Source organism: Phyllostomus discolor, chromosome 11 (genome assembly GCF_004126475.2).
Source record: "Phyllostomus discolor isolate MPI-MPIP mPhyDis1 chromosome 11, mPhyDis1.pri.v3, whole genome shotgun sequence".
Lineage (NCBI taxonomy): Eukaryota > Metazoa > Chordata > Mammalia > Chiroptera > Phyllostomidae > Phyllostomus > Phyllostomus discolor.
The window spans coordinates 1703454-1730611 of record NC_040913.2 but is presented as its reverse complement, the minus strand read 5'-3'; the positions used below and the strand labels follow the sequence as shown (position 1 = coordinate 1730611).

The window sequence follows — 27158 nt, the reverse complement described above, 5'->3', positions numbered from 1 at the left end:
CATGCAACCTCACCCGCCCTCTCCCCGCCTGTCCCTCATCCACACAACCAGGAAAACCCTGCACAGGTCACACGGCCCAGAAACTTACTGACGGTGCGGGTCACACAGATCAGAGAGACACACTCATTCCTGGTGTGCACTGGGGTGTGGAAAGGAATTAGAAACGCTGCAAACACACACAGCTAGTCATGCATGACCTTGAGCCTGTGCGCCTGGCATATGCAGCAATAGGTGAGAAAAGAGCTTGTTCAGTTCTGGCCAAGGTGCAGGCCTAGGTAGAAACGCTTCATTTCCTCGCACAACCAAAAGAAGGGTAGCGACCAATTTAAAACCAGTAAACAACCAGAACTGCCAGAAAATCAACCTGCGTGGAACTCCAACAACCAAGGAGTTAAAGAAACATTCATCCAGACTGGTAGGAGGGGCAGGGAGGGGCAGGGGGCGGAGAGGACCCTCAGCAAGGTGGTGGGCTGGGAAACCGAAGACTCAGAACCTCTGGCCGTAAAAACCTGTGGGGGTTGCGAAGGCGGGAGAGACTCCCGGCCTCACAGGAGAGTTTGCTGGAGAGAACCGTGGGATCCCAGCACGCACACAAACCCACCCACCTGGGAATCAGTGCCTGAAAGGGCCCAATCTGCTTATGGGAAGCCGGGGGAAGTGACAGAAAGTGGGGCTGGAGTGGAGCCAGCTCTCGGCACTGTTCCCTCTCGGACCCTCCCCCACAGGCAGCGCCAGGACACAGCAAGGAGGGCTGCCCTGCCCTGGCCAACGCCTAGGGCTCCACCCCTCACTGCGCAACAGGTGCAACAGGACAGAGAAACATGGCCCAAACGAAAGGACAGATCAAAGCTCCAGAAAAAATACAGCTCAGCGATGGAGAGCGAGCCAGTCTGTCAGAAGCAGAGTCCCAAGCGTCGGTAATCGGGATGCTCACAGAAGTGGCTGAGTTCCACCGCAGAACGAAGGAGGAAATGCAGGCTGTGCAAGGCGAAATAAAGGGAAATGTACAGGGGACCAACAGGGAAGGGAAGGAAATAGTGAACCTAAGGAGAGAGTCTTAAAAGCAGCAAGAGGAAAGGAAACAATTACTTACAAAGGAGTTTCTATAAGACTATCAGCTGATTTCTCAAAAACAAAACAAAACAAAACAAACAAAAAAAAGCTTTGCAGGCAAGGAGGGGCTGGACAGAAGTATTCCAAGTCATGAAAGGCAAGGACCTCCATCCAAGATGGCTCTGTCCCGCAAAGTTGTCATTTAGAATGGAAGGACATGAAATGTTAAAGGGACTTATCGAAGAAATAGAAGAATATCAAAAAGATGGACAGTACAACGACAACAAACTCACAACTAGCAACAACTGGACCTAAAACACAATAACAAAACCTACATAAACAACTAGAACAGGAGCAGAATCACAGAAATAGAGATCACCTGGAGGGTTATCAGCGGGGGTGTGGGAAGGGGAAGATTGGAGGGGAGGGTACAGGGAATAAGAAGCATAAATGGTAGATAGAAAATAGGCACGGGAAGGTTAAGAATAATATAGAGAAAGGAGAAGCTGAAGAACTTATACGTACAACCCGTGGACATGAACTAAGGGGGGAATGCTGGGTGTCAGGGAGGAGCCCAGGGCAGAGGGGGAATAAGGGGAGAAAAAAACTGGAACAACTGTAATAGCATAATCAATAAATTAGACTTAAAATATAAAATTGTAATTAATTTTATATAAATATAAATTTTGATGTTTGATATAAAACTTGTATTAAGTATAAAATTAATATAAATTTTGTTAATTTTATATAAAATATAAAATTAAACTTACTTTCAGTTTAAAAGTAAAAAAAGAAAAGAGTGTATTTGCATCTTTCAGATCAGCCACAACCTCCTCAAATCCAGCCTACAGAGCAAAATATGCCACATAAAATCTTCAGCATAATCAGCTTGTGTAAAAAAAAACTTAGTCATGATACAATAATAAAATTGTAAAAGATATTGACATTGCCTCAGTTCCCAATTTTTACCTAAAATGTGGCTGGAAACATCACTGCAAATCAAATATCTTATTACAATGCATTGACCTCGCCATATACTTGGACTTGAATAAATCATTCCTATGATCACAATAGACCCTCCCGGCCAAACTATAATGTTTTTATATTGTCCTATAAGAAGTAAAGATGGAAAATTCTGAAGTTGTTCTGTATACACAGCCACATGACATCAAATGAAATCTAGAGCTGACTTATCACTTATAAATAATACTTGGCTAGCTATAACAAATACTTAACTAGCAAAAATCTTGTTAGTAAACTAAAAAATTATAAGTTTTTTTGAGGCCCCTCAATAGAACAGCAGTGCAAACTGTGCAGTGAGACCTTCTTAGTTATTTGGTGAATTACCCTATAATAAGAAAATAGATTAAAAAATTTTTATATTAGCCCTGGCTGGTGTGGCTCAGTAGATTGAGCGCTGGCCTGTGAACCAAAGAGTTGCTGGTTCAATTCCCAGTCAGGGCACAGGCCTGGGTTGTGGGCCAGGTCCCCAGTAGTGGGTGCATGAGAGGCAACCACACATTGATGTTTCTCTCCCTCCCTTTTCCTCTCTCTAAAAATAAGTAAATCAATAAATGAAAGTAAAAATCTTTATACTCAATTTATTATAATATTTTTCAAAAATAGTGTTTAGCTCTATGTTTTGCCATGATAGAGCAAATCCATGCACGGCAAATAGTCAATTTTAAAATCCATGTCCAGAATGATAAGAGATAATTTGTATAATATAGGAGTTTTATTGTTAAAGTTTTACTTTTAGGCATAATTTAATTTTTATTACAAGTAAAAGGGGGATAAAAAGGAAGGGAGCTTATAGTTGCGTGCTTTCTTTTTATCTTCATAAAGTCCCCTTGAGGGAGGCTCGCAGGAGTCGAGGAACTCGTTCAAGGTCAGAAGAGGAGCCCCAGGAAGAGCGAAGCCCTTGGCTTTGACCCTGTGGGCGTCTGACTCGGAGTCCTGCGCAGGGGAGTGGGCACCTCCCAGGGCGGTTCCCTCTGTTCCCGTGCAGGTTACCACAGTGGGAAATTAGCAGAGGTCTCGAGTGCCGTGGGGATGTCGTGGGGATGTCGTCCTAATTTTGTTAAACTTATCCCACGCCCCCACCTGTTTTACCCCAAACCTCATCGCCAACCCTTCGTTCGCACTCCCCTAGAGCAGGAAATTCTCACGCGGGGGAAGTGGACTGACTCCGGTTTCTCGTGCGCGTGCGCGTGCGCTGAGGTCCCGAATGACTGCATGGTGCACTGTGTGTCCCTGCGCACTCAGGTACCTACACCTATTTCACACTCTCAGATTAGAAAAGAAAGAGGAAAGAACTTTTTTCTTTTCCAGCCGTTTAAAATACGCTCGAATGCGCATGAACCTGAAGGTGCAGCGGCGAACTGGAGTGGCGGGCGAGCACCGCACCATCCCCTCCCCCACGCGCTCACGGAAGCGGCGCGCTCCGCGGGGAAGCAAGGCTGACGGCGACGGGAGGAAGGAAACCGAAACTTGACTTTTCCAACGGTGCCTTCTAGGAGCTCAGAGAAGTTTTCGAACAAAGGCCCGGTTGTGAGTCTGTCCCCCGAGAGGGCCCCACGTGATTCAGGAAGGAGGATCGCAGACGGTACGGAGTGGCTGCCATTTGCAGGGCAGCTCCGCGGAGGGGCCCCCGCGGAATCCGGGGTGCAGGGGGGTCAGGCGGCCTCCTCTGACCTCGGCTGCCTCCACAAGCCGGTATCTACCAGATGACTGACGTCACTGCATTAACGAATCAATGAATTGCTTGCGTATTTGTTTGTTAAGTGCCTGTGTTCCCTCCTCGGATGTCACCTCCCTGAGGCCGTGCGCCTCTCTTCCCCGGCACGGCACCTGGCGCGCAGCTCCCACAGCATCAACCACTCTGTGCCCAGCCTGACGCAGTCCAGCCGTTCAAGCCTGGGCCCCGGAGGGGGCAGAGGAGGGCTCCGCCCCGTGGGAGCTGTCTGGGAGCCCCCAGGCACCCCGATTCCTCACCGGTCACCTGGCACAGCAGTGGAAGTTACCCCCATTTGGTTCTCGTGGGCATTCACTGAGGCGGTGAGTATGGAGCCCTTAGCCCGACCCGATGGAGAACACCCGGAAGGTTCTGCGTCACAGCCGGTCCCGTCGGCCTTGACTGCGGACCCAGCCTTGGGCTGCCCCTCTGCTCTCAGACCGTGTGGACACGGACCGTGTGGGACAGCCTGCTGCCACGCACACCTGCCCGTCACCGGGGGGCCGGCTCCAGAGGGCTGCAGGAGGCTCAGAAATCTGTGTTTTTCACAGGCATCTGGGAGTGATTCTGATGCAGGGGGATCTCTAGACCACCCTCGGAGACACGCCGCTTCAGAAAGAGGACCCTCGATTCCCAGATTTCTGCAGAGAGGCACGAGCTAATAGTCACGCATCGTGCGGGCTCTCAGGGGTGGGTAAGGGGGGGAGGGGGAGAATACCATCCTGGGGGGGAAACTGAGTTGATCTGTTAAAATTCCAGCCCCAACAGCCAGCACAATTTGTTGCTGCCACGCTCGCCAGGGACGGCGCTCCGATGCCCGTCTGCCCCTCACTCAGTTCCGTCCAGGGTTCCTTCCCCTCCCCCACGGGCTCGCAGACTGTGCCCATCTGCTCCCAGGGCGAACTCTCCATTCCTCCCGGAGTGGGGGCGGGGAGGGCTCGCGAGACGCCAGCCAAACAGCTGCCAGAGGGGTCAGAACGGCTCTGGTGTTTACACTCAGTCTTCGTCGCGGTCACTTGCATGCTCATGGGATTTATTCTCTTAGCCTTCAGACCACACGGGGGCGGGGGTGGGGGTGGGGCAGACCGTGGGGCCGCCCTCGAGTGCTCGGAACACAGACTTAATTCTCGCATTACTGCTGGTTAGTGATTATATTCTTTCCCACGCAAACAGCTGTGACCCCACTTTTGCCCGCCCCTGCATTGTCGGGATATAAATTTGGGAGAGTAAGAGAAACAAAATGGGCTTCCTTTTTTTTTCCTAAGCAAAACTTCCTAGAAAAGTGTTGCTGATAAATAACACGTGTGCAAACAGATGTTGGTCTCAGCCCTTGGCCTAGCCCTCAGCACCGGCCAAAGCCCCACCAGGGGGTCCAGCCCGTGGCCCACCGGGCGCTCCGGCCCAGGATGCCTGTGAGTTCGGCCCAGCGCACCATCGTCAACTTACTTCAAGTCTTGTTTTTGCTCATCAGTTTTCATGAGTGTGTGTGTGTATTTGCTGTGGGGCCCCAGACAACCCTTCCTTTCCCAGGGTGTCCCGGAGGCGCCAGAGGCTGGACACCCTGCCGCGCCCCAAGTTCGGGGGGCGTGCCCCGCCGCGGGTTTCCTGCGCTAACAGGCCCGTGACCCCGGCGGCGCAGTGATCTCACGCAGCAGCGGGACGGGCCCGGTGCCCGCCCGCTCCCCGAGGCCAGCTGAGGGCTGGCCTGCGAGACACTGCGTTTGAAGAACGCGGAGAAAACAGACCAGAAACTCGACGGACGCGGTCCCTGCCCCCCCACCCCGCCCCCCCTCCAGCCGCTGCGGCCCCCAGGCCCCGGGGGCGGGGCGGGGCGCGCGTCCCTCACCAGCAGGTTCTCGGGCTTGATGTCGCGGTGCACGATGTTGAGGCTGTGCAGGTACTTGACGGCGCTGGCCAGGTTGTAGAGCATCCCACTGGCGTCGCGCTCCGTGTACTTGTTCGTGGACGTGATGGCGTCAAACAGGTCTCCTCCCTGGGGAGAGACCGGCAGGCGGCGGGTCAGCGCTTGTCCCTGGGCGCTGCCCGAGGAGGGACCCACAGGCTCTCGGGACAGGGGGCCGGCCCGAGCAGGGCCTTCGTGTGCCCCGGGCCTCCCCGCCCCTTTCCGCTCCGAGGCCCGGCGACCTGACCGAGTGCCCTGCCAGGGCAGGAGTGTCCCTCCAGCTCCCCAAGGGAGGAGCTGGTGAGGGTCTCTGCCCCCAGGCCCCAGCCAGCGGGGGGCGGAGGCCTTGTGACATTCGGGTGTCCCTGCGGCATGTGGTAGGTGCCTCACCCCAACCCCTAGCAGTGCGGAACAGGGAACAATGCAAAGGAGGGCAGCCTCCTGCCCTGGGAAATCCACACCCCCCACTCCCTTCGCCCTCTGGGGGGGGATGGTGTTTCCTTTTTCGATAGTGCGTTCCTCTGGAAGAAGCAGAGAAAAGGACCAGAAACTGCCATTTCCAAGGTGAGAGAGAGAGGGAGGAGGGGAGAGGAATTTCAAAGGAGGTTTCCTGGAACCATTATGAGGGGGGACCCCCCAAAAGCCCAGAATGTATTTATAAAAATCGTGCATTTATCCTCACACGTTTAAACGTCAGTCACCCTCAAAGTGCTCCCCATCTGATGCAAAACGCACATCGAGACTCCCCCCACCGCCCAAATGTGTTGGAACTCATCGATGTCGGTGCCTTTTCATGCCTCTGCCGTTTTTTGTCTCACCTCGTCCACATCGGCAGAACGCTTCCCTTGGGAACTCTTTTTCTTATTCCCCGGGACGAGACCGGGGAATAGGGAGGGTGGGGCCTGGGGGTCATGCCTTTTTTTTGGTCTTAAACTGCTGAACACTCAGTCTGGGGTGGGCAGGTGCGCTCCCAAATCACCCATCTTGAAACGGGCAAATGCGTTGAAAGTGTCTACCAAAGAAATTTGCTGGAACAGAACACAGCCTCTCACAACAACGCCAGCTGGCACACGGATTCAGATGGGTTCTTAGAACGCTCCCCTAGCGGAGGAAGCCTGTCCTGCAAGGGGCCCACCCTCCAGAAGATAATTCCGGGTTTTGGGGGAGTCTCCCCTTGCATCCACCTGAACTTCTGTCCGCCGTGTTCTCTGCTGACCTACGGTTATTCGGTGAAACAGAGTGACCCACACTCCCCTCTCAGTTCTGTGCATTTGAACTGAGTCGGAAAACATGGGTCTGACCAGGGAACAGCGTCTGCATCCTTCTCCTGTCAGACAGCGCACCTGTCCCGCAGCTGAGCACGGTACACGGCTGCTTCGTCGGCTCCCTGGGGTGGTGGCAACGTGACTTTTCTTGTTAACTAGGCTGACAATTTCCCAGTCCCTGCGTGGCCTGACCTTTGCCCTGCGTGGTCCCCATTCAGCAGGCCCCCACCCACCGTCCACAGGGGTCCCCAGCTGCTGAAGCACCGACAGCCATTTTTGGAACGAACCCCTTCTCTCTGGACTGCCCATCCTTCTCAAAGCCGACGCCGCTGTGCAGGAGCTCAGGGGCTCACCCCGGGGCGGCGGGATCCCCACCTCGGTCTGTGTGGACAGCCCCCCTCTGTGGTGGGACGTGTGCGGGGCTGTCGAGGGCAGGTGGCAAGCCCCTGGCCTTGCCCCAGGCATCCGGGCTCCGGGCCTCATCCCTCTGCTCCCTCCACAGAGCAGCAGCTCCAAAGCCAGCCAGCCCCTCCCTCAGGGCGTGTGGGGCCCGTTCCCCAGGCCCTCCCGTCCCAGGGGGGTGGACGGGGTGGGGGAGTGGATGTTCGTTCTGTGGCTTCATCCCGGGTTGCTGGGTTGGCTGACAGCCTGCCCTGCCTCTGAGGCTCCATGCCCGCGGCACCCCCCATACTGACTGTCTCCTTCCCACGCGGCAGCGTGTGGGTGTGCGTCTCCTGTATCTCCTGGAGGAGCCAGCCGTCTGTCCCACGGCTCCGCACGTCCGGCCCCCGCACTTCCTTCTGCCTCGTCCAACCTCGAGTCTCCTGCTGCTACCTGCCCCTCTGTGACCCTGGCCCCCAGACCAGCCCCCGCCACTCTGTGGCCCAGCCTGTCCTTGTCAGAGCTCCTTTCCGGGAGTCCGTGCTCAGTTCCCAAGGCTGCTCCCCAACCGGGTCTACCCTCCTCGTGTGCACGGGCGCCCTGCTGCAGGCCAGGGTCTCAGGTCCCGTCCTGAACAGTCACGGGATTAGGCTGTAATCACGGTTCCTCCCCGTATTCCGTATTCCACCGAGCCGGCCTGGCGTGTCCTGTCGCTGCAGGCGCTCCTGGGCACGGCGCGGGACCCTCGGGCTTTGAGAAGCGCGGCCCCAGCGAAATCGCTCGGGGGGCGGGGGGGGGGGACAATGGGCACCTTCCGGGCCACGCCTTCCCTCCCAGACCTGGCCTCCCCGCGGCTCTGGGTCAGGCTGCACTGAGGGGCGGGGCCTGGCGGCCCCACGCTGGGCTCTGTGGACACTCCCTGGCCTGGGGACACTCTGTCGGTCACCTAGAGGAAATTCGCCACGCCCGCTCAGTGGCACGAGGACTTCCTTAGCTGCCCTTAGCCGTGGTCGGCAGACGCGGCCTGGGACGGGCGGACCGAGTCTCCCCGCCGCTGTGTTCTGAGCTGCTGAGCCTGGGCCCCGTGCAGGTCTCCCCTCCAACCTGAACTTGGCCTCAGCCTTCTGAGACTCCCGGGCAGGGAGCTGACCACTGGGTCACAGGGGCGGCGGGGGTGGTGCCGAGGCGTGGGCTCAAAATCAGCATCACTGGAAACACGCTATCCTTGAGGGCCAGGTCCCCAGTAGGGGGCGTGAGAGAGGCAACCTCCCTTGGATGTTTCTCTCCCTCTCTTTCTCCCTCCCTTCCTCTCTCTCTAAAAATAAGTAAATAAAACCTTTAAAAAATAGTATTATAATTTTAAAAAATTCTATCCTGGGCACTAGAGACAGTATAACGCACACCGTTGGTAACCACCACACTTTGTATGGTGATACGGCGCTGACACCCACGTCTCCTGACTCGGGAGATGACCCTTTCGTTGCCGGAGTACCCCTCCCCACGTCCATCCCCCCGGCCTCAGACAGGCCGGGGACCCTGTGTCCCTGCACACACGCCCCCACTAATCTGAAAGAAATGAGTGGTCACCTGAAGTAAAAAAAAAAGTCTCCACTATAAATACAAACAACCACTAAGTTGAAAATGACACCAACAGATCGGAAGTAAAGCAACTTCGAACAACGCAAGCTTAAAGGCCCTAGAATGACCAGCTTTCTACAAGGTCCCAGGTGAGTTTATGGAATGCTTTGCTTGTCTTAAATCCTTACAAGAGGAAACCCCAGCCCTGGCGGGTGTGGCTCAGTGGGCAAGGTCGCCAGTTTGACCCCCAGTCGGGGCACATGCTCTGCCACAGGTTCGGTCCCCAGTCAGGGTGCGTGCGAGAGGCAACCAATTGATGTTTCTCTCCCTCTCTCCCCCCGCTTCCTCCCTCTCTAAAACCAATAAGCATGTCCTTGGGTGAGGATAAGACAAAAAAAGGGCCCCGTCGTGGGCAGTGCTGGTCCCTGCCCCAGCCCGAGGGCGGGTCCAGGCCTCCCCGGCGGCACCCGCAGCGGACGCAGGAGGCGGTGGGACTGACCGATGACGCCCTGAGGCCGAACGGCCGTCACGTGCACCGTCATCAGGCCAACGGGACGCGCAGGCGCGAGAACAACAGGGACTGTGCCGTTCTCCCGGCAGATCGGTGACCCGACACTTAGGCTCGTTTGGACGGGAAGAGGACACGGTTCCCGGGAGTGAGCGGTCTCCGCTGGGACAACAGCGACCTCGGCCGGATCGGCACCAGCACTTCCTGTGTCCCACCGACCGGTGCCAGCCGCTCCTCCGCTGCCCACACTGTGTCGCCCCTGGGCGGGCACACACGAGAGGACTGAGGCACAGAGGGGCACCCCAAGGTCAAGGTCGGGGAGCTATTAGGTCAAGGCTGGGGACGTGGACTCTGCAGTGTGGCCCTAACACCACACTGATGCGCTTCGGCAACCATGACACCGGTGCCCGCGGAGGGGGGGCCGCACACCGGAGGGAGAACACGGTGCCGCGTCTGTCGCCCGGGACAGTGCAGGGCGGGGCCCCGTGGGGGCCCGCCCCTCTTCCCCGAGACGCCCACCTTCACCAGCTCCATGACCAGGTACAGCTCCGTAGGCACGTCCATCTCTTCGATCAGCAGGACGATGTTGGGGTGCTTCACCCTCCGCAGGATGGACACCTCGTTCTGGATCATGTGCTCCTGCCCGGGGCGAGAGCGGTCTCAGCAGGCTCGCCCGAGCGCTCGCCCCGCAGGGGAGCGACAGGGGCCACATGAAGGCTGAGGGAGGGGCACACGGCGGTGGGGGGGGCCGAAACACAAGGGGCGTTTCTCAGGCTCTGCCATTTGGGTCGCACAGGTGGGCCCACGGGTGTGGACGGTCCGTAGACGATACTGGCGATTTCAGAACTTATCGCACCCACTGCGAGCGCATGTGGGAGCAGGGAACGGAGCCTGAGATCGCAGGAGTAATGGGAGAAAGCAGCCAAACGAGCAAATAAGGGGGAGGAGGGAAAACACACCCCATCATTCCAGACCACTTTGTCCCAGGACCGTTTGTAAAGGAAAGTCTAGCTGGTCTGGGACCCCCGTCCCGCCCAAGGCAGCCGCTGGGACCCAGCGTCTGTGTTTGCTGGGGGGCTCGCTCCTGCCTTTCTTTCCACCCCGCCCTGCGCTTTCCCGGGGTACACCTCACACGTACTTTGCCTCGACATTTGCTTTTCTTGATAATTTTCAGAGCGTACTCCCTAGCCGTCGACCTGCAATGAGAAGAAAAAATTGTTTTCATAAACTTAATTTGAGATACAGTGAATCCTGTAGTTAAGGATGCCTCGCCTATCCCGCAGGCCTTGCCCCATGGTGTACATGTTTCGTGAATGACTCTTTTTTCCCAAGAAGCAGGTAACGCTCAGGGACCGAGCAAGTGTGGAGACGGCACGCACGCTCGTGTGGAAACACAGGGAGTGGCCTGCGGGACCACACCCGTCCCGACACCACCGCTCTCCTCCCGGCCCCCGTGGCTCCTGCTGGGGGGCCCACATGGCTCCTGCCCCGTGGTGGCCGGGGCCTGAGACGGCTGTGCGTTCCTGCCCCTCCTCCTCCCAGACTCTCGGAGGTTCGAGCTCCTGGGAGGGTGGCTGTGGCCGTTTCCTGAGTGGGCCACATGCACGGTCTTGCCGGAAGCCCTGAGGAGCAGCTTGTACTCTACAGACGTGGGTTCCGGGTGCTAGCCTCTGAGGCTGGCCAGAGAGCCCACGGCCGACGTGCTTGTGGTGCAGACAGGGACACAACCGTCACCCGGGCGTCCTGCGGCCTCTCGGGCGATGGCTGCCCCTTGCCATAGAAGTGCAACGGAGATGACAGTGAAGTCAACTCACCCTCCAAAGCCACGGGGCAGTAGAGGCCACACAAGCAGGAGCTTTTGGGGTCCCTGGTTCCCACAGACCCCCACCAACCCTGCCCCACCTCCGTGACGCATGGTGGGGGGAGGTTTGGCCACATGGTCGCCAGTAAAGAGCTTTCCCAGCTGCACAACCAAGACTGTGGTGGCGGCCACCGCATGTGCACCACCAGAGGACACCGCGCAGACACGGTGATCATCATTGGCCCTACGTGACCGGCCACGCCCCTTCATTTCTGGTGGGAAACCAGGGCCGCCGGCCTCTTTCCTGCCGGCAAAGCCAACTTTCAGGATCCACACGAACCCAGTGGGAGGGAGGTGGGCAGAGACCGGCATTTTGAAGCAGGGTTTTAAAGTCCTCAGCACGGAAAATCAAAGGGGCCTCCCAGCCCCACGGGTGGAGGGAGAGAGGCGGCTGTGAGCCGGTCAACACGCACACGCCACGTGAGCGCACACACACACACCCACTCCCATCCATCGCCTCAGCGATGGGGGCTCTGCGGGTGCAGTGTCTGTCTTTTCCGCCCAGGGACGAACGCCACGCAGCACGCGTGGCCGCGGCTCGGCTAAGCCACGTTCTGTGGGAGCCGCCACGCTGGGGACCGTGGAGAAGAGCGGCCAGGTGTGCGGGTTCGAGGGCGGGGCCCGGACCCACGAGCCTGGCTGAGGACTCATGGCGCTGAGCGATCTCGGGCTTCCTCTGCGTGTGGAACAGGAGCCACACCGACAGCGCGGAACCACTGTGACGGTTAGAGGGGGCATCCGACGGGAAGGGAAGGGTGTGTTGCGTTTGCTCAGGGAGCGGCGGTTGCTCCCGTTTTTTGGTCACATGCGGCCAGGGACATAAAGGGACCTGTTCTCCCCCTGGCAGAGACCCCACAGCGGTCAGGCCCGGCGCCGAGGAGGAGGGGGTGAGAGGGACAGAGGGCAGCGGAGGGCTTTCCCGAGCCACCGGCGACCAGCCTGCGCCCCCTCACCAAGGGTGGCTGCCCCTGTGTGCGCTGTCACTGCACAAAGATCCCGGCTGGGTGGGCCTGTGGGGCAGGGCGAAGTGTGGGGTCCCCTGCCTGAGGGTGGCTTCCCCAGGGTGCTCCAGCCTCCCTCGAGGAAGCCCCTTCCAAAGTGTGGCAGCGGGTTCGTGGAGCACATCAGGGGACGCTGACCGAACCAGGGACAGTCCTGGTGGCCCAGGCCCGGCGCAGACCTCCCAGCCAGCTGTGCTTCTAAGCCAGAGGCCGGGCGACAAGAGCAAGGTCCGCTCTTTTCCGGGCTGCAGCTTCTAGTCCGGGCTGGCGTTCGCTCCGCAGGGCACGTGCGTGCGGGGAGGGGCACCGGGCGCTGTTCTCACACTGTCCTCACACCGGTGGCGCCCCCCCGCCCCCGCCCACAGGGCAGAGGCGGGCCCCAGGGAGGCCTGCCCGCCCCACCCTGGGGCCAGCTCCCTCCTGCTGGGGAGGAGGGGGTTCCCCCTGCGCTCCCACACTCTGCTCGCCCAGCCCCGAGGAGACGCTGCCGCTGAGAGCCAGCAGCCATGCGAGAGAAACGGTTCCAGCCTGGCGCTGGGCTCAGGGTGCGAGGAGGCCAGCCCCCTGCGTCGGGGCGGGATCTCCATCAGTTGTCACCCCTCCATCTCGAGCCACCAGTTCCTGTCCTTGACTGCGTGTCGAGGTCCCACGGGCTAACCTCACCCTCTCCACCCTTCCCTTGGGCTCCCCACGGGGCCTGGCTCGCTCGCGACGAGACGCTTTAATGCACTGAGTACCATTTTTGCCGGCGATCAGCACATACATGCTTTAAAACCTTTCGAGGGTATCACAGCTAGTTTCATGATTGCATGTGACATATATAATACACACACACATATATATATATATTCTACCCAGGAATGTCTGATCTCTACACACTGCCTGAAAAAGAGTATCGGAAAAAATTACTCCAAGTGCGCATACATCTTTTTTGAACAAAATGAAAGGACTTACCTGAAAAACCCGGCAAAGTCTTGCTGAGTACATTAAAAAGAAAAATCAAAGTCTGCAATTTATAGCTTGTCCCCAGGAATCACTACATTTGTCAGTTCTTTTTTTTTTCCTTTTACATCTGGGCCCCAGGCACTAACCGGTCCCACCTGTGTCCGCCGACAGCCGAAAGAGACGTGATCTCGGAAAACGCGGCCCCGGGGTTTCCTTTCCCCGCCGAGGGCGTGCGTGTGCGCGCGCGCACGGCCGCCTCCTCACCTCTCCACGCATTCCTTGACGACGGCGAAGTTGCCGTCTCCGATGGTCCGCCCGACTTTGTACCGCTCCGTGATGGTGGCCGGGATCTGGAAGCCCTCCTCCGCCGCTTCTGGAAGAAGCGATGGTGCGCGTTTACTGGTGGGGCCGCGGGCGCGGGCGCGGCGCAGACGCGGAACAGACGGGACCCCCTCGGGACCGGGGGTCCTTTTCCAGACAGCGAGGCCAGCGCCCTCTGCTGACACTGTGCACTCCCTGCGACCTCATCCCTGGGCCAAGGCGCGCGCCCGCCCGCATGTGTGACCGCAGCGCGGGCTCTCCGGGCAGGGGGCTGTGCGGGGGACGCGGGGCTGTCTCCATGCCGCGTCAGTCTGATTGACAGCACTGATGGCAGACGCACTGCGTGCCGGGAAAGGCCATCTCTAGGTCTGGAGGGACACCCCCCCCCCGCCCCCCCGTGGCTAGACGTTGCGCGGGAAAGTGCCTGCCGTGGGCGCCCTGAGCCTCACTCCCTCCTGAAAGGGAGGTCTCCGGAAACCTCCGTGGGAACGCAGCCCCCACGGCCACCCCTGCCCGTGTCGATGAGCTGACCCTACCCCGAGTTCTCCCCAGCAACCTGCGGAGCAGATGTTGGGAGAAAACTGCGGCATCCATGATGTCTGCGAACAGCGCAGCTTTGTCGTTTCAATTACCTGAGTGCCGCTAACACAGCACACTGCCCCCTTCCGATGCTCTGAAATGTGTTACAAACGCCTAACGATGCTTTATGCATTCCGGGGGTAAAACCGAGTAAGCCACACCTTGGGTCACGTAAATACGCTGGGTAACCTTCAACATCTCAGGGGCGTAAAGGGCCTTTTACGGCTGGGGCTCTAAACTTTGCATGCTCCAGAGTTATAGATCCCGTCTGCCCCGGGCAGCCTGGGTGCGACATGGGGTGGGAGCCTGGTGCACCCTCGCAACACCCCCCTCCTGTGACCTTGAACCGTAAACCGAGACTGAACATCTCTTCTCCGAATAAAATGAAAACCTCAGGAATTCCTTCATGAGTTCTGTGTGCTTGTTTAGTCTGTATCGACGGGGAGTGACGGATAGAAACTCAAAATGGTCAGACAGCTGCTGGGGGCCCCTGACTCGGGTTGGGGGGTGGAGAGCGCTCGATTGCCCCTTCATTCTGCGGCAGGGGCTGCAGTTTCCGGAGCGGGGGGTGGGGGGGTGTACATCTCACCGCCCGTGCTCGGCCCCCACCCCGGCCCCGCGGACGGGGGTCTCTGCTCAGACAGCAAGCCCCGTGCTCACCGCCTTCTCCCGGCCCGTCGTTCTCGTCCATTGAGCTGCAGACCTTGGTGGACGCCAGGGAGGTGGACGAGCCGCCATGCTGAGAGCCCTGCAGGGGACAGAGCAAAACAGACACACACACATGCACGGTCAGGGTGCCGGGCCCCAGGGGCCGAGCCCAGCCCGAGCCCCGGGGGGAAGGGGGGCCTCAGACCCCTCAGTGAGGGTGGCACCTCCTTCCACCCCGTCAGACAGGGCCCGGTGGCGCCGACCGGGTCGGGCCCGTCCCCCTCCACAGGGATATGCCACGTGGCTTTTGTTCCTCTGGCTCAGGGCGGCCACCATCCAGCTCCGTCTCCACGGGGCAGACGGGAGCGGCCTCGCCCCCTCGCCCGCCGCCTGCCTGCCCACGGGCCTCGGACACGGTGCCCTTCTGATCACGCGGACGGTGTCTCTGTTCTTACCCCGGGAAAACATTCTCTTCAGTTTGTTTTTACCAAGTAGCCTAAAAAAGCAAAAATGATCCAGCCTTACCGCATCCCTGGAGAAAAAGCTTCAGGAGAGGGTTTGTGAAGTCCGCTTTGCCATGAAGACACAGGCCCTCGGGCATGGGGTGAACGTGTCACGTGACCCCCACAAAAATCTGGGGCCACGGCAGGAAGAGAAGCCTTGGCCAGGTGATTCCTTGTATCTGGGGGGGAGGGCGGGTTGTGACCCAAGACCCAGGAGAGCGCACGGGGTGCCCACTCAGCCAGGAGGCCCAGCGGCGGCCACAGCCAAACACCAGGTGCTCTGATCGGCCGGGGCAAGGTGTTCACGAGGAATACGCCGGCTGTGCACCTGCTCCCTGAGACGCCCCTCGGCACCTTCCAGTGCTATTTCTGCACAGCCAACACGGCTCGTCCTGGAAGATCTTCCTTCTGTCTCCCTGCTTCCCCCACTCGCTGGGCCCATGGGCGCTGGAGGCGGTGCGGGGGCCCTACCGGCTCGTGGGGCCGGCCGTGTGCGCGGCGGAGGAGGGAGGCAGCCCCTGCTGGCGGACCGACACCGGCAGGGTGCGGAGCAGCGCGGCTGACCTGCTTGTCCGCTGCTTACCTGTGTCCCTTCCGCCTCCCCCCACGCCAGCCCGGCCGGGGCGGGAGGGAGGAAAAGTGTTACATGGTTTCGTCAGGGCCCGCGGCACCGGGCAGGGTTCCATTTCCAGCCAAGATCACTCTGATGCGGGAGATGCGAGCTAACCCCCACGGGGGCGTCTGGGTCCACGGCCACGAAACGTCTTCCTGGGCGAGGCTGAGCACGTGAGCACGTGAGCACGTCCCACCGGACGGGGCCGTCCCAGCTGACGGGTGACGCGATCGGGGGAGAAGCTCAGTCCCCAGCCGTGACGCGTCCGCTTCCTCACGGGACACCCTAGAGGTCCCGTGGCCCCACTGGTGACCCTCCGGGGGGCACCCGGTCTCTGCGGTGGGTGTGCCCCTCACGTCCCAGCGCCAGCACAGCCCGCCGGCTGCTCACCTGCCTGGGGGCCGGGGCTCTGCCCTCCAGCCCCGCGTTGTGCCCCAGCAGCCGGCCCTGGTCCCCCAGCAGGCCAGAAAGGGGACTTCAGGGTGTTTCTCGGTGGGGCACCGCGTGGTCACAGCCCACTGTGTCCCCAGTGACTGCGTGGACCTCTGACCCCTGCTCGGAAACAAGACAGACTTATGCTGTGGGTGCCTGGGGGGAAAATTAACGGTCATGTTACCACGTGTGAGGGGAAGGCGAGTGCTCTCCAGAACGGTGGGGTCTTTGGTCCCCGCCTCATCGCCTTCGCTGCTGCGCGGTGGTCTCCGAGCAGAAAAGCAGTGGCGTGATTTACGAAACGTGGGCCTCCTCTTCTGGGGTGTCCCCTCCTTGACTGTCTTCCAGTGGCGTCACCAAGGGGTGCAATGATGCGGGCAGGCTGTGGTCCGGGGGGCAGGGGCCGCCCTGCCACGTGCCACGTGGGGGTTTAGAGTTTAGAACACACAGACACATCCCTTCCTCAGGCACCAGGATGAACAGATGAGTGACAAAGGTGCCCACGGTTTCTGCACACAGTTCCAAACCCTGGTTCTCTCGATCAGAACACCAGCTGCTCCACACAGAACTCTGACCCGCAGTGCATGAAGACACCTGTTGAACCGTAGCGTTCACACGCCTGCTGGAGACGACCCAGAGCTGCCCTCTCAGCTCACGGTCGATCGCGTGGTCAGCCGTGTCCCCAGAGGTCGGCTGCCCGAACACTGGGCCCAGGGCCAGCGGTGCTCCCTCCACCTTACGCACAGAAACCCGCAAGGAGTTTCCACTCTCCGAACACACGAAAGGGGGGAAAACGGGTCGGCTTGTGTTTAAACCCGCTTGCTTGTGGCTTGCGGCTTGTGTTTCTGGAAACACTCAACACTGTCCATCCTGGGCCAGAGGACGGACATTTCTAAGCGAGAGACTTAGTCTAGTTACAAATAGGCCACTCTGAAAACGAGCAGTGCCTTCTTATTTAGTGTGCTCCACAACAAAGGCGCCAGATTTCTAACGGCGTTATCCCCTCTTTCCCCACAAAGAAGAAAGGTCGCTACCATTTTATAGTAATCCTTTCCTAAGACAAGGCCCACTCCTGGGGTCAAAGAGCTGCAGGGACCAGAGTGGACCGTGACCATGGCCTGTCCCACCCGACTTCCGTCCAGAAACCGGATGCCCAGGACCAACACCCCAGGTAGGTCGCCGTCAGACGCCTGCCCGGGGACCTCCAGCCCTGCACCCACCGCTGCCCGGGGCGGCCCTTCCGCCGTTCACCTGAGGCCGGGACAGTTCTCCCGCAGGGGATGCTGACAGGGTGCTGCCCTGCCTCGTCTGCGTCCTGTTCCTCACTCCCACCCGCAGAGTGGCCCAGGCCAGTCTTGCCCAGCTCTTCAGCAAGGCTCCGGGGGGCCCTTCCAAGTCTCCCCCCATTGTCCACCTGAACGGTCTCTGTCGTTGTCGTCATCGCTGTGTCCTGTAACGTCAACCACCACCACCACCTGCTCCCAGGAATGGCCACCTGCAGGCACCCTCCCATTGTCAATCACCTGGTGCTCAAAACAAACTCCATGCCCCAGGTGCACCTGGGCCGGCCCAGAGCGGGCGGGACAGGAGAGTCCGGGGCGGGGGGGAGGGGACCTCACGTGTTCGCTCTCTCTGCCCGTCTGAGTCATGTACTGGACAGTGTGGCTCCTTGGGAGTGCTCGGGACTACCCTGAGCAGGCTTGGTGCTGGGGCACTTTGGGTTACTGTCCGTAAATCTGACGGGAGGATCTGGAAAACGGTAAAGGAAAAATGTGTATAATCTAGTTCTTCAGGAGTAACTAACTGAGCTGAATCCGCCTTTCACTCTCGACCAGCAGCAGCTGCAAACCCCACTTCTTGTCTTGCATGCTTATAAAAGTGACACCCATGCACTCGTTTGATTTCGCCTGAGCAGACAGATAAATGATTTTGTCCTGCACACGACGCTAAGATTTTGTGTTTCCTTCGAGCGGTTTGCTGGTTCCAAGGCGTCTGAGTGTGCAGTACAAAACCCACAGTTATTTCAGCAGTTAATGCGGTCGGCTGCTCTACGCGGCAGGGTGGCATTTGAAGTGTCATCACCTCCCAGCACATGCCGTGGGGGCCAGGTGGGGAGGCTGCCGGCGCCGGGAGGCGTGGCCGGCGCACCTGCGGGGAAGTGCTGCCCCGCCCTGTGTTGGAGCTCGCCCCCCGCACCGCCACTCAACTGGGCCGCGGAGCAGATGGCGAGCACGCCTCGCCGTGCGAGGGGGGCAGCTGACAGCATGGCTCTGGCCACATTTCCCCAAGATGTGTCTGCGGGCGACGTGGTAAAAAGCAGCTCGTTTTAAGTGTGGACTGTGCACGCAGCTCCTGCCATGGGTTTCGGGGGGTCGCTGACCTGGGGCCCACCCTGCACAAAGATTCCAGAGATTCCTAATCAGTCCCGAGGAGCGAGCCCTGGCAATCCCTCCACGGGACTCGATTACGAGTCCCGTAATCGCTCCCGTGGAGCGAGTCCCGTGGAGCGAAGCCACCGGAGCGCTTCGGCTTGAGCTGCTCCGCCTTGACCGTCTCCCGGCACACATCGACCGGTTCCTAAAATTCGGTGGCACACCAAAAATGCACTTTTTGCCCATGTGACAAGTTAGGTATAATTTTGATGACTTTACAGTAATCATAATAACCTAACATTTTTTGCTCCCAAGTGACTTTTCAAAAACTAAGGTGCCTGTCCTTGTGTGTAAGGCTTTCTGGTACCACGAATTAACCGATCAGACACAACCTTATTATGTGACGTGACCGATAAGATGCGACTCTATTGCATGACATGTATTCATGGTTCAAGACAGGGCGCTCCCATTGGGTGGCTATTGTTGTGTTGGCTGGTGTCAATTTTTTATCTGACAATTTAAGGGAAAAGAGGTCAGTGCCCCTGACGAAACAGTCAGGGACTGCCTGTTTTAAAGATTCTTGCGACACACTGGTTAAAAACCGCTGGCGTACAGTAATTACTTTGTCGATGTTAATTTGAAAAATTGTAAAAAAAAAAAAAAAGCCAGTTAAGAAACCAACCTGGTCAACTTTATAAAGGAAACACAACCCATAAATATCGAACAGACGTGCAAACAGCGGTCTTGATGTTGACTTGATTTGACTCTTTCAAGACGACTTCATGTAACAAAATAAAATCATGACCTTGGGGCAGAAAGCCTGAACCCGAGGACTGCTGTGCGTGCATCGGAAAACCGTCCGCGTATTCCCTCGCCAGGGGGGGTGGCACCGAGCTGCACCAACTGCTGAGGCCTCAGTATTGGAAGAAGGCAGAGGGGGCCCCGTCTTCCAAACTGCTTTGTCTGCCTTCTTCGAGTTCGTTGAGCCCGAGGAAAGTTTGCCGTACAGGCAATCATGTGTACAGCTAAGGGGGAATGCTACAACATGTAAAACGTTATCACAAAGGTGTGCCCCAAGTTTTTAAAAGGCTGAAGAACCCCTGTTCCTGAAGTGAGGCCCCTTAGGGAGAGAACAGGAGAACGGGAATATTGGCATTACATCTACTGCAGTGAAACCCCAGGAGCCACGATTTCAAAACTTGGTGCGTGTAGTTACAGCTTCGTGGCATCGGGGAGTCGGTCGGTCCACGCGCCTGCTGCGGGGCCCTGGGCTCAGGCCACGTTCTGTGAGCTCCGAACCTGAACCCTAGGTCTCGTAGGGACTGGTGTAGCGGTGCGGCGGGGGCGGGGGCAGGGGACAAGGAAGCGTCCTTGAATGAGGGACTCCTCATGAAGTCACAGCTCGACCACGCTGGAAGGGGCCCAGGAGGGGGCATCTGGCTTGTCCCCACCGGGTGAAACGGACCCCTCCCCCAGGGGGCTAGCAGCCTAGGATGAAGGGGAGCCCCTCTCCCAGGCACCCGCTGGGTTCCGCTTTAGCTCTGTCACACCAGGGAGCCGTAAGCGCCCTTGGGAGTTACACATCTGTAAATGTCCTTCTGTCCAGCGTCATTATCGCTGAATGTCGTTACTGGTGACATTCAGGTGGTCAAGGAAATCACAAAGAGAACCAATGAAAGTAAATTTTCAGGTTAAAGTGCACCTGGTACAAATAGGAGATTTACAACCAGAATTCTGAACTTCCATAATAATTTTAACATGAAGTATCGTTTTAAATAGGCCAGTGGAAATTTATTTTCTCCCTTACACCATATTATGAATGAAGCAGATTATGGACTTTTGTTCTAAATGTGAGTTGGGCGATCCGGTATTTCATTATCATCATTATGGATATCCTTACATATTTACTTATTTTACACATTTACTCAGTGCTTTAGAAATAATTTGCATACACACACTTACATTTTGCCCCCCTGCAAATTAGATGACCCTAGAAAAACCTCTTCAAACCCAGTAGACAGCTAGTATTTTTCAAAACATATGCCAATTTCTTTTTCCAACCAGGCTCCAGTGCCTGGCAAACTCACCCCGAGAGCAACGCAGAGAGGAGAGCACGTTGTTGGCTCCAGTGGCACCAGCCGAGACGGAGTTCTCCGCCAGACAGACTTCTTATTGGGCCGCGGCTGCGGGGCTGCACGCTTCCGGCGTCCCGTGGTGCCGGTCCGCAGGGGCCCGGGCATCCCTCTGGGGGGCGGGGCGGGGGGGGGGGCGCCTCACATAGGGCTTTGAAAGGGATCCTTCCCCCACACAGCCGCTTCGGTCTCCCAGCCTACGCACTGAGTTTTCTCAAAGAAGCTCGCTGCACAACGCAGGTGGGTTTTCCCGTTTATTACTGAGTGATGCAAAGGCGGGGTCACAGGTGAACTCAGGGGAGCGACACGGGTACAGCGTTTACAGGGGAGGCGCAGCGTGAGGGCGCGGCGCGGCCACCGCCGCGGGTCGTCCGAACGTGTCATCACTTGGCGCCGTCAGACTCTGCGGACGGCCTCTGCAGACGGACTTTTAAAACCGGGTAGCGCCAAACCAGTGCTCTTGGGAAGAGAACACACATCCAGGCGAGTCGAGCTGGGGGCGACCGTCTCCTAAGAGTGTCGTCCGGATTCCCAGCATCCACGGTGCATGTTGACGTGCAACGTCCATGAAAGAAAGCAACTCAGTTCCTTGTCGTCGATGACTTTGAACTCCAAACACAGATCACAAAACAAGGAATGTCCGTAGCTCTCTGCCTACGGTCTCTCCGACCTCTGCTGCCGGGCCTCCGAAGACATCTCGTGGCCATATACAACACAGACACTCACATGTTACATGCATCATTTTTACACACTACCTTGGGTTTACCCATCGTCTTTGCTAGAATGAACCACATTTCAAAGACGCTCTATATCATGCACCCCTAAAATTACAGCTGGGGCCGCAGGCCCCCGCCGTCTGCACATGCTTTACAGGCACAACAGCACGACACACATCTTCCAGCTGAGTGGTGTACAGCGCCCTGCACCAGGCAACGGGCACACTGAATTAGAAACACAGCACAATTTCCACACCGCACGTCCGTGGGGCAGCTCGGTCAAATCCAGTGATCACCGGCACGTCCAGTCAGAGAGGCCGGCGCGGCCGCCGCAGGCCCGCACACGCAGGCAGGTGTGTGCGTGTGCGGCACATCCACTCAAGTTACATTGTCACATGTGTGCGTATGTGTGTGTAGACATGCACACACATGGAGCAAGGACAGTGAGGTCACTAGGAAACAGAACACGACAGTTCAGAAGAGCGTCTGGGAGGAACAGACAACATCGCCTTACGGGTTATCTGGCTTTGTGATTGGACTCCGTTCCCATCGAACGTGGTTCGGACCCTCCTCTGGTCATGGTTCAGTGCGACGCCCAGCCCCTCACAGGTCCACAGACCGGCACTTCATTCTGCAGGGACACTGACTGGCAGTCGCTGCGTGTCCTCAGTGCGTGTGAAATGTCACACGTACTCTAGAGAAATGTCTGTGCGAGCACTCGTTTTAATAGTCGACTATCAAGACGTAACAATATACATGTGAATGCGTGCTCCTACGTAATTGTCCACAAATACTGGATTTGTGTAAATTTCGATGATTTTGTGTGTGTGTGTATCTAGATTTCAATATTTAAAGGAATCGGGACATCTGACCATTTGGAACTGTTTTTGCCGTACGAGCTCAGCAAACTACCTTTGAACTTGAACCTGCCCTGGCCAGTTTGCCACGGGTCACCATGCATGGCGTGAAGGCTGCACATGTAATTCCACAACAGCCAGCAACTCGTAAGGCTGCGTCACAAGTACCACGCTTGACTCTTCAAGGCCTGTCCACAGACACGAGTGTAAGCACGCCCATGGGCACACCCATGGGCACACCGAGGCCTGTAAATGCACACAAACATGCACACACCGGTACAGGTATATGGCCACCTAGGAACAGGCTAGCAGTCCAATAGCTGCCGTACATGGGATTATTTTCCAGAACTATTATTCTACATTTTCACTCATTTGTACTGAGACATGTGGCTTTTAGACGTCTCCATTGTTAAATGTAAAAGCAAAAAAAGAGCCCAGTGGTGCACGCATCTGCAGCGGGGGCGGCAAAGCGCCCCAACCGGCGACCCCGGGGACACGCCCGGCACGCCCACGCGGGTTCGAGTGGTTTCAGAAAACATCTGATTCGACTGTTTCATGTTTAGAGGAGCCAACATATAAACACAGGGATGTGTACAGGTGGGCGGGCCTGGAGCTTTTTAAAAGCCTCCCCCCAACCTTAACTGAGCCAAACAAAGAAGAAACAGGCCCCGCGGCCTTCAGAGCCCATCCTCTGCCTCCACCCTGAACTTCACCCCGGACGCACCGTGCACTTCTGGAGTGCGGGAAGCAGGGGGTGTTTATTAGGTCTTTTTCTATGGTATCTAAGGGAGAAAAGGGGGTGCGCGTGAAAAACTATCCAACTTTTACCTAGAGCAACAGCTCCTTCCGCGTGTGTAAGGTCACCCTAAGGACAAAAACGCATGTTTTTTGTTGGCGTTCTCTCTGGTTCAGTAGAACAATTTTAAAATCCAATGTCCCTGCTTTTCCAAAAGAATTCTGTAAGTAAGTAAATTTTAACTGCCTATCAACCATCAGGTTGGTTCCACTAATAAACTGAAAACTCTGGTTTGTTGTTCGGGATTTTTGTTTTTTTTTTTTTTTTTTGGCCCTGCTGGAGTGCAGCGGAATGACGTTCTGCACAGAAAGAGATCTCAAAGCCTGTGACTGGTGTGCTGTTTCAGCCTCCGAGGGACTTCGGTTTCAAACAGCGGGTGATATATGTTGTCCCCGGAGAGCCCTGTAATAAAAGTCACATGCCAAAAAGACGGCGTGCGAGGGCCGGCCTTCCCTTGGGAGCCCGGGACGGACAGTGGGCCGTTACACCCTCGCCAATGAGCACAAGCCCCGTTAGCCTTTCTCTGCCGTGTCGGCAAGGCAGAGCCAGGGACTCCACCTCCACTGGTCACGTCTGCCCCTTCCCCAGGACAAACGGCGTCTATGGGACCTGTCTCAGCAGTGGCTGTCCCTGGGACGGACAGTGCCGGGGGGGCTGACGTTCCTGGCATTCAGTTTTGTCCTGGACCACCCGACCCCGCCAGACTCAGGTTTGCTGTGCCCCCGCGCTGTCTGCCTTTCGGGCTGTTCGGGCAGACGCGTCCTAATCTTTTATGGACTCGACTGTACTAAGTAATGCGTTTCACAGAGACGTAACTCGGGCAGACACCCGCGCGGGCGGCTTCCCAGATGTTTGCTGTTTCCGCTGAAACCAAGCAGCCCTTTGATCTCAGCAGGAGTCTCTGTTCCCCTCTATTGGAAACAGTCCTGGGGCGGAGGTCTGGCACAGGCATTGCCCTGCACAGCCCTTTCAGGATGGGACGGTTCGGGCGGCGGTTCTCGGACAACCTGCCGGAGAAGTGTCCTTCTCCCCGCCAGACAGGCTAACGAGGCACTAATTATTACAAGGCCAAGTTCTCAACTGCTGTTGGATTGTCTGGGCTTTTTTTTCCCTTCTTCTCTTGGTTGAAATATTTTGCTCACTTGGAAAGTGAGAAGGTACCATGTGTAAGTATAAACCAGATGGTATAATGTGCTCGTTGAGCAATTTATCAAGAAGTTCAATTTCTAACATTGAGAACAGTAACATGACAACTGAATTGCTCTCCATCTTGAATCAAGCGTTTTGTTTTAAAATTCACTTTTCAAGTGAAATTTGGGAAAAAAAAACTCCAGTAAAAGCCTGCAAATGGCATCGTACATTTTTCATGTATCACCTACTGAGACACAGCCAGCCTGCGGAGTGTCAGAACCAGGCTGCCCAGCCTCACACGGTCAGCGTCCGCACCGGGAAAACTACAGGATTGCTGAGATGTGGCTTAGCTACAACAGATCATACACATTCAGCTCAGGGAACATTCAGATTTCAAAGTAATGATTCTATGTTTGAGCAAAGCTGACCACGATTTGTAAGGAGAGGAACCCGGAAGAGCAGAATTAGTGTGTTAATGTGAACAGGGGGTTATAATCACAGACTTGGTTTAACACAAAAGGAGTTTTGCATATGAAAATTTCCAAGACACCAGCAGGCCCCAGGATGCATCGGAACGGGGACCCGGCTGTTTCGGGCCCCCTTCACACGGCACCGGGTACAAGAATTTTGCTTCTCAAACTGGTTTTTTGGAAGGCATCCAGGCACAGTGGGTTTTCGGAGCCTGTGTGTGTAAAACGGAGTTTCCTGGCTTCAGGCTTGACCTGTTCGAAGAACCACACGCTGGGTTGTGAGAGGAATGGTGTAATTTGTGGTTCTTCATGCCAGTATTTAGTGTAAGCTATATTTAAGCTGTTTCCAATAAGAATTTTTTTTAATTAAATTTGCTCCATGACACAAACAAGGCAATTTCCTGATCCCCAACGATAAAATCTTCACGAGATGACTCCTTGGCGTGGGGTGGTTCTCCTCCATTCCGCTAACCCACAAAATGAGAAATGGCTCTGTCTACCAACTAGGAAAGAAATAATCTACTCGTCTATTTTAACTATTTGGCAATAAAAATGCCCTTAAAAATCAGCAATCCAAATTTTAGAATTTAACTTGGAGAAAAAAAATGTGTTTCGGGGCCATTGTGATCTACTGGACCGAAAGCACAGAAAAACAGTACCCACGTGTCTACTCATGATTACAGTGAAAGCCCCAGCTACAGAAATGGCGGCTCTGGGTCGCCCCTCGCTAGCCACTAGCACGCCGTGGTACTCGGCATTGGGTCCGTCCGGGAAATCCCCCCGGGGCCAGGCCGCACGCGAAAACCTCAGCCAAGGAGCCTGTTGGGTTCAGGTTTCTCCAATCAAACAGCGGAGGAGGTATCGAAGGAAAAACTCCTCCTGGGATCAAGGTCACGAATAGAAAAGGCCTGTACATATTTACTTTTGAAGGACGTGGGCTTCCTAATTTCAAAGTATGCAAAACTCTTTTGCGCGGTTGGCGGTTAGGTGTTTGCTGAGAAAGCGGGAGGCCTCCACCCACTCACAAACCATGCACATGGCCGCGGCTCCCTTTACACTGAGTCTCCCACTGAATCCAAATCATCCGGCGAGAGGGGGCGGTGCAGGTCCTGAAAGATGAAGGGCGTACACAGGTGTTTACTGGGCTTTCCAGGAGCCCGGCAAGGCCGAATGAGCACACCCGGCGTCTGATGTCACCACCCCTTTCAGAGCCACCGCGCTGGGAGGAGAGGGAAGACACGAACTGGGAAAACAGCCGGACAGCCCAGACAGCGCTTATTTTGCCTTCACTGACGTGACCTGCTCACGAGCTCCCGCTTCTGCGTCCAGGGGAGTCTGCAGCCCCTGAGGTGTGTCGAGGCCAACGCTGCCTCTGTGTGTGCCTCTGGGCTGTTCTTCCTCGGATGCCACCCTCCCACGCTGGGCCGAAGAGCAGTGCGCTCGCCTCACAAAGCCACGTATCAGGACCCCGCCCCCAGGTTGGCGTTCCGCAAATTCTGGCCCCGGAGCAGCCACTCAAGTGTGGCGCTTGTGCGTCGCGTTAACCCAACGGCATTTCACTGCCTTTTCGCAGTTCATGTTGGAAAGACAGACAGAATGCACACTTGATCCACCCCCTTCCTCATACTCCTCTCCAGTTCCCCAAACGCTCACCTATCCCCTCCATCCGCCCCCCGCCATCCCTTGCTGCCACGAGACCGCTCTGCTGGTCTCCAGGCAACCGGCTCAGATCTGCAGGGTCTAGAATCCGGCTTCTCTCCCGTGCGGTGCCACCCACTCCTCACTCCGCCGGAGTGATGGGAGGATCTACAACAGTCAGCAGGGCGGGGGGCAGGGGCGGGGGTGACGGGGAGCCTCCCCCAGCCCAACACGGCACGTTTCCCTCTGACTTGTCCGGACGGTGGGACCCGGAGAAGTCCACTGATGGAAAGGATCCTCCGAGACCTGCCTCTGTGGCCCGTCAGCTTTCTCTAGACAGCGATTCAAACAACTTCTCTGTAAAACCAGGGGGGTGGCTTGGACGTCTCCACAAATACTTTCACAAAGAAGAAAAAATTTCTTTTACAAAGAAAACTTGCAGGCATGAGGACTTTCACTGTATATCACTATTCTAAGCTACCAAAAACAGATGACATATAAATACGATTTTAAGGGAAAGGAAAAGGCTGATCTGATGATCATAATTAATAGAAATGAAAATATAGATTTTCTTATTTGTGAAGAAAGAAATCAAATATCTCAATATTCCTTAAAAAAACTTATGTTCTTGTATTTTAAAACAGGTAGGAAGTGTGTGTGTGTGTGTGTGTGTGTGTGTGTGTGAGGGGAGAGCCAAGTAATTTTCCTGGCCATGTTGCTA

At 56.6% G+C, this 27158-nt stretch overlaps 1 protein-coding gene across 5 annotated transcripts in view; it reads right to left on the bottom strand.

The window, feature by feature from the left end:
* The window catches only part of DCLK1 (doublecortin like kinase 1), a 217366-nt gene that overhangs the window by 42857 nt on the left and 147351 nt on the right, over positions 1–27158 (bottom strand). For 4 of the 5 annotated variants that reach the window (XM_036011189.1, XM_028526505.2, XM_036011191.1 and 1 more), the window contains 5 exons: positions 14790–14877; positions 13494–13602; positions 10561–10618; positions 9942–10061; positions 5634–5780 (listed from right to left, as the gene is read on the bottom strand). In XM_036011189.1, coding sequence (XP_035867082.1) covers positions 5634–5780; positions 9942–10061; positions 10561–10618; positions 13494–13602; positions 14790–14877 — 522 coding nt within the window. Of the gene's footprint in view, positions 1–5633; positions 5781–9941; positions 10062–10560; positions 10619–13493; positions 13603–14789; positions 14878–23350; positions 25909–27158 lie in introns of those variants that run through there. The other variant, XM_028526508.2, reaches the window with a different exon arrangement.